Genomic DNA, 14997 nt, shown 5'->3' with positions numbered 1-14997 from the left:
GCACTGGCTCCAGCCCCACTCTGCACTTCACACTCCAGCCTCAACACAGGGCACATCCAAACAAATAGAAACTTGTGCTAAACTATGCATAACTTGAAAAATTCCTACCCCAGAGAACAGGCATGTTTAGCTTAGTTTCTCAGAGGACCCTTCCCTTCTATATATTTTGACAATTTAAAGAGACTTTTCTCTGACACCTCAGGCTGGTGATGTGGTGCAAGACATGGATTAATTTCTCAAAAAGCCACACAAACTAAATCCTCATACAGCAAATCACTGGAGACTGCACTTTCATATTTATTTTTGTTATTGTTGGTGGAGATCACTGCCAACCCCAGTAACTGAAGCTTACAGGGAAGGCTGTTAGAGAGTAAATCCCTCATGCTGCCTCTTGGACATGCTTCTGGCATATTGCATACAGGCAGGTTTGGGACTGCTCTGCAGGGTCAGGGCGAGGTAGTTTTCCCCAGCCCTTGGGGCCCAGGCAGGACTTAGGCTGTCTGCTTGGTTTTGAACACAGCTGGCAATTCTTACTTGTTGGTTTGTGATGAAAAAATTGTCAGCTGGAAACTGCCCAGGGAGCGCAGCTTTTTGTTTAGGCTGAATGTGAACTAGTAGGCTGTAGATGAAAGTTTAATTCCCTGAACCATCCCTCCAAACTGTCTAATTTAAATATAACAGCAGCAAAATAACTTTTCCCAGAGAAGAAGGGAATAAATGTACTATTACCTTTAGCTTAGAACTTGCCCAAAAAGTTATGTTTTGTTTTCCTTTTCTCCTTTCCTTGCCTGAAATTATTTCTGAAATGGAAACTTTTCAAAAATGCAGTAACACCAGTAAAATTATGTTAGAAAGTTTTAGAGAACAGGAGTCAATTTTTGGTGAAGACTCACTCTGGCACACCAAGAGCCATTTAGGCAGGAATGAAGGAGGATCTGGGATAAGGACAAGACTTCTTCTGCCTCTTTTCTAGCAGGGAAGCTTTCTACTCACCACTTCAGATGTATGACTCTTATTTCCTTGGCTTTTTTTGTTTTGAAATCCATCCCCTTAAATATGTCATGGAAAAGTAATATTTCCCATCTAGATCTATTATAATTTGAATTTACAAAAATACCTAATAACTGCAGCCTAATTCAGGGTGGAAGGCTACAACATTTACAAGCATTTACTAGATAGCCACCAGTCTTTTAAACCTAAAGTTTTCAATATGCCAAATTAAAGCTTTTAAAATAACATTTTTCTTCCCCTCATACACAAGGCTAAGTGAAGTTGGTGTAAAGCAGTTGAGGTGTGCATCTCTCTACAATCATTATAAGCACATATAGGCTTCTGTTAAAGACAAAAGTGTATTTCACATAATCAAAACTCTCAGTAATTACTCAGCCAGCAGTAAAAACATACAACTGAGGATGACAAAGAATGTCACTCAAGATCCTTCAGAAAAAAGAAGGATGACATTAATTATGCTAAATATTGAATCACATACAACTACTGTTGCATGTTTTATTGCCTTTTGTCTGCTGGTTATGAAATCAGTTGATTAAATAATCCTAGGTTGTACAGTTTGAAACAATTGGATTGATCTAATAATAAATAATTGTGCATTTCAAATTACATTCCATTATTTCCCTGACCACAAAGCGGAAGAAATCCTTCAAGTCCAAGGTTGGCTTGAGCTGAGAATTACCTTGCAAAGTGCAAATAGAATTTAGGGCACTGTATAAAAAATAACAGTGTTCGTTATGTTATCCCTGAGTAAGCACAACACATGATGAAACCTAATAACTTCACAAAAGCTTAAAAAAGAAGCTAAGTATGATGAGAATTTTACCTTTCAAATTGAATATATTTTCTTACCCTAATAAGACAAAGTTTTGGCCCAATACCACTAATTTCCACTTTACTTTTTATTCTTATTCCAGCTCTTGCAAGTCCTTTCTCTGGAAGTCCACTGAGAAGCGTGGTTTCATAATCAAATGTATAAACCTTGTTTTCACTGAAATCAGGTTCTGCAAAGAAATGGTTCCCATAAAATATTATACACGATGTACAGAACATATGAAAGTACCTGCATTAGAATGTATGGAACAAAAAAAGACAAATTTGTTCATTTTGCATTGCACCTGAACTAAATTAGCTGTTGTAAAGCTATATTAAACATTGATACACTTTTCAGATTCTATTTTTAATTTCACTCATTATAATTATATTAGTTGATAGGAAAATCACTTACGGTAATTAAGATGCTGGCTCCCTGAAAGAGAAGAAAAAATAGAGGAATAAAATGATAAAGAAAAAAAAAACCAACCTAAAATGTGGATGTACTGTAGTATAAAAGGCTATATCTCATCTCGCACATATAGCATAACCCTTTCTAATTAACTTTACCTCTATTTCAGCACCAGCCAAATAGCCTTTTTTTCTTTAAACAACAAAAAAAGTAATGAAATATTTTTTCTACAACATGTTAAAGTTCGTGTCTGCCAGTGAACTATATTTAGGTTTTGAAACCTTTTCCTGAATATATAATTTTAAATTGATCAAAGCACATAAGTTAGATACTTACCCACCAGGGTTAAAACCAGGGCTAATATCAAGCCCCTCATGATGGGGATAGAGTAAAGGTGAACGTGATGGGTTTCTCTTTTATAAAGGCATGTGATATCACATGTTTCTTTTGGCACATTAGTTTGACAAATAAGTGCATTCTAGAATGCATATTGATCAATCAAAAAATAAACATTTCTGAGGTCATGAATGCTGACAACTTCAAATCACCTCATGAGTTCAGCTACCTTACTTTCTGTATAGTTCACCATGTTTGTGAGCCCTTTGAAATTCAGCAGGAATTGGCAGGTATATGCAGGAAAAGAGATTTAATTAAAAAAATCCTGCTTTCTATTTTCCTCCATTTCTCTACATTTTATTTATATAGTAAAAAACCACCATAATTTAAATTATCCAAATATAGTTCCTCCATCATAACTGAAATAATTTAGCTTTCTTCCAGTCATGTCTTCAATCTCTTGATATTTTATTCTTCATAAGGGTCACTGCTTTGGAGACAAACCTTGCTCACATTGAAACTCTACCTTTAGAGGAGAATTTGTGGTTGATTTTACAGATTTAGGCTTGAGACACCTTACAGCTCATGGGCATGCAATAAGAAATTGCCTTTCCGTGGTGTCTACCATATCTTGCTACCCACACCTGGAAAGACAAAACTTGTCAGTATGGCCGTCACATTTGCCTGTGGTTAACAGTGAAAGTTTATACTAAGAAAACAGGAGGGAAATTATTCTCTTTGTTTATAAGAAGAATCTAATAAGAAGTGAGGTAAATTTCCAGCAGGACCTCGGTGAGTTGGGACCATTGGGAACTTCTCAGTAGTTTCGCATGGGGCTTTTTCTGCTGCCTTGGGGAAATATATCCAGAATTTCCCACTTGCAGCAATAACATTTCGATCAATCCTTAGTAAAACCGTGTCAGGAGGGAGTTTGCTCCCTAACTTCAATTATATGTATTTTTTTGCAAGTGTTTAACATTTACTTTGAATTTAAACTTTTTGTTCAAATGATAAATTAAATATCATGTAAAAAACCACCTGCATACAAAGGTTACTGAGGGGGCAGGAAGGACAGCTCAGGAATGTCTGCCTGGTATTTCCATGAGGCTGTGGGAGGTGCAACACAGCAAACACTGCACTAAGTCAGGCAGCCAGGCTTTATCCTCCAGGAGGGGAACAAGGATTTCTCTGCTGGTGCTGTCCATCAGAGAAGGGTGAAACCTAAACCCAGGTCCTGAGATCCCCACCTTCAGCTCTGCAGGCCCCATCAAACAGTGCTTTGCATTATTGCTCCATTTACTTGGAGTGATGCCACCTGACTGAGGAATAATGAAGTTTATTATTGTGGTGCCAGGGCGCCTGGGCTGGAGTCAGGGATGCAGTTGCATGGTCCCTCTACTCCATCATTGCTCCACCAGGAGTCAAAGGACTCCTTCACTACCAAGACCTCCTGAAATCTTGAGGATTTTTGTATCACAGCTTTCCTTCATGAAGGGAGTGATACAGAATTGTCTGGGGACTCAGACCTTCCCTGAAACGAAATCTATCTAGTAAAATGTTTAAGTATATAGTAGACATATGAATCATTAAAAGAGATTAATAATTATTTTTGGTTCAGTGTGAGTTTGGGTGGTGAAAAATTAAGTGCACACAGATTTTCCTGTGAGCTATGACAAGATACACCATGTTTGTGAGCCCTGTGAAATTCAACAGCACACCTTGGTGCTGCAAAATGTAGTCAGAAACATCCTTACAAACAGCTACATGTTTTACAGCCAGGATGGAAGTAAATGCACAGCAGTAAAATAATACTGTAAGTGATAACATGTAAAACTCCTGCTTCTCTCACCCTGCTCATCACTGCCACAGCTTGACCTCTGCAGTAGTATTGTGCTATCATATTGAGCTCAACTAGCTCCATTCCACGGGGCAGAATGTATAAGATAAAGTACAGAACTGTATGAGAAAGAATATTTATTTAAACATTGTTATTAATAGCTCATTGAAATACTGTGTGAGGGACACATACATATTAAAACAGAACTACAGTATTTTTCAAGTTTAATAAAAGGTTTTATAATTAATGTGTAACATGAATAAATTTATTCTAAATGGGTAGTGAATATACTGCATTTCTTTTTTCTAATGAAGCACACTGAATCTAAGCTTACAATCACCATGTGGATACCTGATTGTAAAAATAACAACTATAATAATTAAGATGGTGCAGGCTGCCATTTTCTCTTCATTTGCAGCACGTACTCTCTCTTTTTAATAACTCCTCTCTATCCAGGCTTGTTTCCTTAGGGGAGAAAAGAAAGTGATCTCAGAATTGTTGTACCCATTATTACTTTAAAGGAGCTACCGAATAAATGCAGTAAGTAGAGAGGAGACACAGCTAGAGTTTGAGGGTCACAGCACTGAGCTCTAATCCTTTCTTCAAAGTAGACACATCATTCCAGCTAGTTCTGAGGGAATAAACAGGAGATCCATCACTTAAGGGAAATGGATAAAAGGAGGAAAGGTAAGAGGTACACTTTTTAAAGGCAATACAATTTTTCTTAAACATTCAACAGGTCATGTTAGTGAGCAAGAAAACACATGAAAAATAAATAATCCACAATCAAACCAGTCCTCCAAAAACAATATCCAAGTGCCTAATTTAGTTGCAGAGGAAGGAAATTTAATATGGGCAGAGGCTTTATACACAACCTGTATATTTTCCTTTTTTTTCTTCTTTTAGGCATAAACAATGAAGAAAAGGGATTGTTAAAAAGACATGGGAAATATCTTGGGATTTTCTTTTCTTTTAAAGAAGAAAATATATGGTGTTGAGTGTTACAGAGAATGTGATGGCTGTATTAGGAGTGCAGTAATAGGAGGTAGACTGCTTTGATTTTGCAGGGCACTTGCACCATAAATGAAACATGAATACAGCCTAATTAACCTGATTAGAGCTATTGCTTCTACACAGCAATTGTCTTTACATAACACATTCTGCTTGAGTAACAGAGTCTTATTATCTGCTGTTGTACTGCCATGGATAGCTCTGCACTCTCCTTGTTCTGTATTCACATTGCTGAATTATGGTGCAGTGATGCCATTTCCATCCTGCTAATGTATAGCCTAATGACAAAGCAGAGATTAGCCAAACAGCTCCCAAGCAACCACAGCAGGTTAAAATAGATATAACCAGTTGGCTAGGCAAAGAGATTTTTAGCCTTCAGTTTTCCTCATTTCAAAAGATTTTTAAAAGGAAGCTTCACACCTATTTCATATTTAACATTCACTCCCTGAATTTTTTGCTCAAAACATTCAGCATTTGTAAGAGTGGCACAGCCTCCAAGATAATGTTTGATATTCTCTCCAGAGACATCATCTAATGAATGAGAATGTGTTCAAGGTTGGGCTAAATTGCCATATGCTTATTCTAGTACATTCTCAAAGGGATTTTTTTCCATTAGATTGCTTTAAAAGGAGTTTTGGGTTTGTTTTTTTTTTTTTTTTGACTGTTTTCCCAGTTTGATGCTGGCACACCACCACTAGAGTGACAACTGTGGGAATTGGATACAAAGTTTAAAAACTAAAAGAGGTAGAAATGCTGTTTATATGTTGTCTAGCTTTTGATGTATGTGTGGTTTGAAAGATACTGTTGGTCTAGATTAATAGAATAGCTGTAGAATTTTATTTTGATAAATTTGTTTTTTGCCAATATATGCTGCTAAGATAAAGACACATTTTGGTGCATTTTGTGAAGCAGTTGTTGGGACTGTTCCTAAGGCCAAGTGTGCATTGCCTGTCATTTCCAGATAAAAGAATGAAAGTACAAAGAGGAGTGGGGAATCTAACTCTGACATCCTCAATCTGAAAACAGATTGTTTTGATACAACTTAGTTTTACTAAGAAGCTCAAAGGTGTTTATTTGTATTCAAATATGGAAAACACATTCTGAAGCCTGACAGTCCACCACCATGGCTACCATCATTGGCTCATCAGCCAGCATACAGATTCAGGGGCTTCAGGATTTCCCCTCCCCTTTCAGGATATACTATTTCCCAAGTCATTCAGCAGGGTTAAATGTCAGACAACTTGCATCTGAAGTTTGAGTCACATCATGTTTGAGGACTGGTGTTTGCTATGCAATTCCATTGCACTAGAAGATAACTAATAAGTTTATCTTAACCCTTAGGCTTCATGGTCACAGGGTGATTAGCTCCTGTGGGGTTGGTGCTGACAGGAAATCAGGTAGCCCTGAAGTTTTGCCGTGTCAGGAGTCCAGCTCAGTCCCTTTGGGGATGGAATGGTGATGGCACAGACAGGACACAGAGCTCTGTGCCCGGCAATGCCCTGCTCAGCAGGCCGAGGGGCTGCCTAGGACTTCATGCCTGGCTCCAAGTGTCATAGCTGGTAACTGGCCCGAAGGGAAGGATACTTGTGTCAGGTTTATTGTGGTGAGCTATGGCTGTAAAACATGTGAGCACTGCTGCAGGGAGGTGAGGAGAACCCACCCTGTGTGCCTCAGGATGAAAGCAGGAAGAGGGAGAAACACCTGGTTAAACCAACTCAGCATCACAACCCTTTTTCAGGGGGCACCGTGAACACACAAAACAGCTGCTGCCACTTCAGAAAATAACCCATGACCCTCTGCTGCACTGCATGAGGATGCCTTTCTATCCCTGGAGGAACAATGCCCAAGTCAGTGGTGGAAGAATTTAAAAAATAATTTAAAAATTCTCAAGGCTTTATTTTTCTTTACAACAGTCCAAGTGTATTACACTGCAAAACTTCGCCTAAGAAAGGAATTGGGCTTATTGTTTTTTATTTTCAAAGTGTGGAGCGGTAAAAATATATAATGATTACTCAAAATTATTAGTTATTGTGATCCCACCCAAAATGTGCAAATTTTTTTAAGAATGAAGGGGAAAGCACTGATTTTTTTCTTAGAGATCAATATTCTCAGGTATAATGATGATTTTTTTGTTTGTTTCATGGACCTTCCTCTTAGTAATATATTCCTTTATATCACAGTACCACTGCAAGAACAGGATGGGTCTGGATCATCCCTTTCTAGTGCCAGAGTAACAGACAGGTTTATGGTGTCAGGAGGAAGCCCACCATGAATTTGTTCTCAGTACAGAATATGTGAGGTGAGTGGTACCTTATTTTCACAGCACTGGGTCACTGTGACATTGGGTCATGGGTCAGATAAGATAAGCTGTGTATTATTCCTAAGGAAGGAGCAGATAATACCCAGCCAGTTCAAACAACAGGCATTGACTTTACCCTCACAAAATAGGTAAAAAAGGCAACATCACCTGCTGGTATTTAATGAATGACTATGACTTCCAAAGTATAAAAGGCCTAATCATATACAAATAAGAAGACACTTTGTTTTTAAGTTAGTGTGAAAGTTAGTTCAGTAATAAATTGAGCACCACGTCTCACCAGTTTAAAAGAAAGTTGCTACATGGTTATTCCCACAACAATATGTATTAATCATCCTAATATTTTCTGTATAAGACAGACAAATGGAACACTGATATTCATACCTGCTTATCAAGGACTGCAGAACTATGGTCCAGAATTGCCCATAAAAATCAGAGGGCACACTAACTCTTGAACACACCTGTGGCTAAGACCATGAAGATTTAATTTAATCCCCCAGTATAAAGAATTAAAGCTGAACAAATTTGTATATCCAGGAGAGGTTGGATCTGGATGCAGATCCAGGCCCACTGTCTTGCACACTTACACAACTGCATTTTCTCCCACCTTGCAGAAAATCTCTTTGCCATTTGAGTGGGAGCAATTCTAACACTTATGATAAAGACTGTCTTTTCCTGCAAGAAGAGCTTATATCACTAAAATTCTGTTCTCCAGTGTAGTATGTGCAGCCTTGATGTGTAACTGCTCAAATTCTATTTTCAAGACTTTTAAATATAAATATAGGAAAAAGTTAAAGGCAGGCCCCTGCTCTCTATTCTCTGTACCCTGCACTGAAGTTAATGGTATCTGTTCATGGAGTTTAACTGGAGCTGTATCTAGGTTATGCTGACACTAATTTGCTCTTTGAGAATTCACTGTAACTTCAGTGCAAACACTCAAGGAATAAAACACTTCTCAGTATGAATAGAGTTTGAAAATCTGCTCTAGCATGGGTACTTCTCAGAACATTAAAAATGCTATATGAGAACTCTATTTCAGAAACCATCAATTTTTTTTAAATATTCAATTTTTTAAAAAAATAATAATATCTAAATTAATTTCCTTTTGCTCACCTTTGGAGAAAACACTAGGAAGATTGTTATTTTCTTGGTTTTCAAAAGCAAATAACTGGAAAAGAAACACCTAAATTTAATTTTCAGTCAATGCCTGCACTGATCAACAAATAATGTCAATCTTGAAACTTAAATTGGACATAATTATCCATTGTTTAATTTTTCAGAGAAGGCAATGAAATAAAGACAGAGAGATTCCATGCATATTTCCCACAGTTTTGTCTTGTTGGCTTCCCTTTCCCCTCTGAAAATTTATTTGTAATTCATTCACTGGCTGAATCTCTTCTGGAATAAACTGATGTAGCTGCAATTAAATGGAATTGGGTCACTTTACTCCAGCTATGTATTTAGTACTTTACAGTTTTTAACATAGGACGGTGTTGGTTGATGCTAACTTAGTTGCTTGTTAGAAAGTCTCTAGATTAACAAGTTCCCTTGAACTGATTATTAGTAAGCCTTCTAATTGAGGACTTCTACTATAAACCACAAAGAACCATAAGTACAATGTAGTAAACTATTCGAGCACTCCTATCCATTTTCCCAGAATTTCTGGACACTGTGACAAAAGTGCATGAAAATTTGTCTCCCTCTTGATTTAAAGATCGATTTAAGATCTTTTCTACAGCAAATAAAACTACTTAGATTCATAAATCTGTGAGTTTTCTGAAGTGAATGTTAACTTTACCACTCCATTCTTTACTTGTGCACTTTTAAATATATGCAGCATATAGCACAATCAGGTGTAATAAATATGTGCATTTAAGCATATGTATTTTTAAACTCTTAATTAATTATACAAACATTTTATACCACTTGTGTTCCTGGTCCAGCTATCACAGGCATCTATTCTTCAGTGCAGGAAGAGCCTATAACCCAGCCAAGACTCTTAACACAAGATTTTCATGTTTATAAAGCTCAACTATCTTTCTTAGTGTAATTATTATTTATAAGAAGCGAAGATTTTTTTTTCAAATCTGCCTATGTTTAGCCTCTCCAGACAGCTCCTGGGCTTTCTGTGGCAGCAGAGTGCTTGAGCAGATCATGGCAGTGCCACTGTTGAACTTGGAGTTCAATGATGCTATCATTTTAGGTAGAAGTGGTGATACTAAATAATTCAGTGTCTTTCTGGAAGGTAGCAGCCCTATAACCTTTCAGCTCTTCTCACCAACCAACCTACAAAGAAGAGTTGCTAGGAAAAACTATGGAGGAGTGTGGGAACAGCTCATCTTCCAGGCATAAAAGTAACTGCTGGTATCAGCAAAGGAAAATTAAAATATGAGACATACAACTGTAAAAGAAAATATGCTCTACATGAAAGCACATCAGCAGTTCCATCTGTAAGTTTCTACTCACTCAACATGTTGGAAAAAGTATAGAAAAAGATAAAAGTGCATGTACAAAGACTTAGGCAATGTCTGAAGAGAGGGTAACAAATGTTCTGTCTTAATGAAGCATGGAAAAGAAACCGATCTCACAGTAAGTTTGAAAAGCCAGGCCAGTCACCTGGGAAACAAGAAAAAAAGGCAAACCAAGAAAATAGGCTATCAGCCTGAGCCTCACGAAGCATTCACAAAATATAAGTACCATAGACTTGTAAGTTAGTGGTTAATGGGCTCTAAAATTATAGAACTGCCTATAGCACACACGGAACCACAGGTGTGTGAGCCAGCCTTGTCACTGAAGATTACTGGAGCAGCAGGTTCAAAGCACATTGAAATGAAGACCATTACAGGAGTTTCTAGATACCTTTCTCTGACTCCAAGGAGCAGTTTAACAATGAGTTTGAAACAGCCTTTCCATCCTGAAGTTACAACAAGTAAGATTTCATTGCCATTTAATGAGTAGAATTCCTCATGAAGGGACAGTTAGACCTGTGGGCAGTTCTATAAAATGGACCTGGACTGAGATGATGAACCTCTGGCTATAAGCAATAAGGTGCAAGGACCACAACCAAAGGCAAGAGGAGGATTGTGAATCAAGGAGTGTGATTCTTCAGAAACAGTGCGAAGAGTATCCCTGAATCAGGCTTGGGCTGCCTGCCACAAAAGGTGGCACAAGGTGTGAGGAGGAGATTTGTGACAACTGTATGGCAGTTCAGGTTCAGAGAAGCAGCCAGGTTTTTCATGAGGGTATTCCCTGACCCTAAGAGATGGGGGGAATCTATTTTGCTAAAAAGCACGAGACACACATGATGCTGACAACAGCTTCAGATTGATCTGGAGAGCGGGAAGGGATGATGGACTTCTCAGGGAAGGAGTTGTTCGATTTCTCATCAGAGCACTTTGCCCTCACTGTCACTCATTTCGCTCTAGAGCCTTATAAGATCTTTAACCCAAAACAGGTGGTTTTGTCCTACTAATGAGACTTAATTGGAAACCTATTGTTTTTACAGGGAGACTCTTAGGTCTTCTCAATAGACAGATCGAAATAACATGAGGGAAAAAGGGATTTAAACTGAAAGACACGAGTGACATTTTGTCCATGTTATTACCTCAGTATTAAGTACTTTATTTTTGTCTCTCTGTCTTGGGGAAAAATGGTTTGGATTTGCCTTTGAATATGAAAGGCGATAGAGAGGTTTTAAACAGTTTAGATAAATAAATGGCAAAAATTACTCTGGAAACAAATGAGAATAATTTGAAGCTACACAATAAAAAAGATAGAGATATATAGAAAATTCTACTTTTCCATTTTGAAGTCCATTTAATATACTTCAGATTAGAAGGCTAGAAAAAGGTTTCTACTTCAGTCTCTTATCTGAAGCCAGGAGCAAGTGTACAATGCAGAAAAAAAGGAACCAAGAAAACTTTTTATTTTTCTCTTTGATGCCTTCACAGATCCTTCAGAATAGAAGAGAGCTTCAGATACGTTATTTTTTTTAGTCTTGAAGAACTTCTGGAATAACTCTGAATTTTATATATTCTGTTTTTTCCAGTTAGCTTTTCTTTTTTATCTAGAAAATTTATTTTAATATCTCCCACCATCTTTAGCTTGTCTCTTGCTTTGTCGCATTGTTGACACAGTGACTGTCTCAATGTCAAATGAGGACAACAATATTCCTCAGATGGTGTTTTGCTCTCTGAAAAAACCCATCCTGCAGTTCTCTAAACCTTTCATTAATTTACATTACTTTATGGGGGTTTCAGTCATCCTTTAGGTGCTGCTGCCTCCTCCTGAGGTATTCTGACTATTCCTCTGTGAAAGAGATTTGGACACTGACCTTGCTCTTCCCCTCCCTCATTTGGGACCTCATACAAGATGTGGGAGGCTCTGTTTTCCCAGCCTGCTCACAAAACTGGTCTTGTGTTCACCACAGGCATTGCTAACAAATGAATAAGCAAAAAAAACCCCAACCCCAAAAACCCAACCAAAGAACCCAGAAAGACCAAAGCAGAGTTGCCTTCCATGTATGTGTGCTGTGTTGATTACCAGGGATGTAAATAGCTGCCGCAGAGATGCCAAAAGGCAAAAAACCCCAACCTCACCTCAGCATTATAGCACAAGGGATAAATGGAAAGTGAGTAATAACAAATATACGAGAAGAGAGTGCAAAGACCTGATTTGTATGCTGGTGGTAATTCATGTGCTGTGGTGGGAGGAAGGCGCGCTAAGCAGGGGTGTGAGAGACTAGAATGCTGACTTATGAGCTCCACTCCTACAAATATATTACTGTTGGACTGTGAAGTACCAGAGACAGCACTACTTGAGGTGTATCTGCTTGAAGGAGGTTAACAGGACTGCCATCTCTCCTCACATTTCTCTTTCTCCTTCTATTTCATCAGGTAAGATCTCTCTAGCAACAATTTATCATAACCTCATTAGCAATCTCTGACAACTGTATTCTCTCCAGCTTTGTTTTCTCTCAATTCTTATGATCAAGAAATACACAGTTTTCCCTTCCCTGATTTTCTTCAGGTTTTTTTTTTTTAATGAAAGCCTGCAGTATGTAATGAACGATTGCTGCCAGGAGCACATTGCACAGTGTCTATGTGATGATTATGTGAGTGGTTCACAGTCTTTCACTCTCCATAGTATAGAAGTGAGCCTTTGGGGCAACTCAAAAAGTTTTAAAACACTTGATTTCATTCAGGGAAGAATCAAAGAGTTTCACTAGAAGAAATTGTCTTTACACATATAAAAAATGAAGGTTTCTAAAGGGATCTTTTGGTTATATGACAGAAAACCTGCATTTTGTAATACCGCAGGGGTTCTTTTAATAAGTCACTGAAAAGTTCCATTTGACAAGTCAAACCTTGAATTTTTTTTTCATACTTATTATAGCCAAGGAGGTGCTAACCTAATACAATGGGCAAAGGAGTGTCATCACAATACAATAGACCAGACAGAGTTAGTACAATGCTGGGCAATAAGGGGATCTCACTATAATGAGTTGGAGAAGCAGTGTCTGCAGCATAAGAAGCATGCTTCAGAAAAGAGAAAAAAATGTGTTTGGTTTGTTACTGGTCATTTTATAGCTGCAATTGTAACCCAATGCAATGACCTCTAGATGCTTAAGAGTCTTTAAAAAGCAGAATGATCATTTCAAAGGTTCACAGGCCAAAAGAAACCATTATGGTACCTAACTGGGGGCCTCAATAACACAGGCTTATAGATTTCTGCACAATGTTGTCTCTATCTGACTTGATAATTCAGAGTTACATCAGTGGTGTTAGGCTGAGGCTCAGTTTGGCCCTCTTTATTATTCCCATTGATGCACTGTGAGAGCTACAGAAGTATTAGAGGATGAGATGAGAGGGTTTTCTCTTGACTTCCGTTTTATTACAAAAAAAATTGCATAAATTAAGTCAGAAATCTCTTCTTTTCCTGCACTTTTTTGGCATCGGTTTCCAAAATCTTTATTATATTATTGGACCTTAAATCACTTTATTCCATTTATACTCACTTCCCAGCTCATGTTCAAATTTCAAGGTGCACTAGCTCTGGCATCAGGACAATCTTATAGCAAGTATGAAGGGTGTTTGGCTAGAAAAACATTCCCACTCACCACATCTTTCTAAAGCACAACACGGGCAAAGGATGCTCAGAACAAATCCATACAATATGCTATATGTAAATCTCCACAGGTTTTCAGCAAACTACACTCTGCAAATTTATGTGACCTACTTTTTCAGATTGCTTGGTGCATAATAGCATCCTTGCTGTCAATCACATGGCAACTGCAAGTATAATATATGCCCTTGATGTGGAGAGAAGAGAATGAGGCATAACTTGAATAAAACTTGGGCAAGATGTAGAAGAAAATGACGTAGGTATGAGTTCAAATTTACAGCACAACAATACAAATGCTTGGTGGGAGAAAAAGTGCTGCTCATTCTCTGGAATGAAATATATGGGGTAGAACGGAGTAATTTTAGTATACAGAGACACAGTTTGGATCACTTGGATATGCATGTGACAGACATCTGAAAGTCCAAGCAGCGTCTTTCCTGATTACCCAGAAGCTCTAATGCAAACTTCATAAAAAAAGAGTGACATTACAGAATCACAGAATAAGCTGAGTTGGAAGTGTGCCTGAGAGCATTGTCCAAAATCTTCTTGAACTCTGTCAGGCTGGTGCTGGGACCATTTACCTGGGGAGCTTGTTCCAGTGCCCAACCACCCTCTGGTATCCAGTCTAAACTTTTCTGATGCAGATTTGAAGAGGGAGAACTCCAACAATATGTTGGAGTTACTTGGTGCACTACAGTTTAAAGAGGAGTGCATTTCCAGACCTAGTTTTTTAAACATTTTTAATACTTTCGTACTAATGAAAAATGGCATTCTTATTTAGCACAGAAAAGTTGAAGTGGTGTATAAGCCTTAATTCAAACATGGCAAAATATAACCAAGCTGCAAACATCACTAGAACACTTTTGACTTCAGTAAGATCCAATTTACAGCTACTAAGAAAAAGAAACTATGAAATATTTCTGAGTTCCAATTACTAAATGGCCTTCAGGAGTCAGAAAACTTGGTTTTGTGGTTCAGGCAGTAGATAAAGCCTGAGGAGAACTGGTTTCAATTTATGGATCTGTGTTGGTCTTGGAGCAAATCACACTTAATACAAAATGTGGATAGTATGTCATGCCTGTTGCACTATAAACGTTTTAAGGCAGGGAAAATCTCTCACTAGGTGAAGACTCTGCATCT

General features: G+C 37.9%; 1 protein-coding gene across 1 annotated transcript in view; it reads right to left on the bottom strand.

The window, feature by feature from the left end:
• The window catches only part of LOC102044689 (vitellogenin-1-like), a 42787-nt gene extending 40178 nt beyond the window's left edge, over nt 1–2609 (bottom strand). Inside the window, exons 1-3 of the mRNA XM_005423073.2 lie at nt 2570–2609; nt 2237–2257; nt 1861–2012 (exon numbers count right to left, since the gene is read on the bottom strand). Coding sequence (XP_005423130.1) covers nt 1861–2012; nt 2237–2257; nt 2570–2609 — 213 coding nt within the window. The remainder of the gene's footprint in view (nt 1–1860; nt 2013–2236; nt 2258–2569) is intronic.
• Between the last annotated feature and the right edge of the window lie 12388 nt (nt 2610–14997).

The sequence above is a fragment of the Geospiza fortis genome, unplaced genomic scaffold, assembly GCF_000277835.1.
Source record: "Geospiza fortis unplaced genomic scaffold, GeoFor_1.0 scaffold333, whole genome shotgun sequence".
NCBI classification, from domain to species: domain Eukaryota; kingdom Metazoa; phylum Chordata; class Aves; order Passeriformes; family Thraupidae; genus Geospiza; species Geospiza fortis.
The sequence above is the reverse complement of the archived record's forward strand: the minus strand, read 5'-3'. Positions and strand labels throughout refer to the sequence as shown.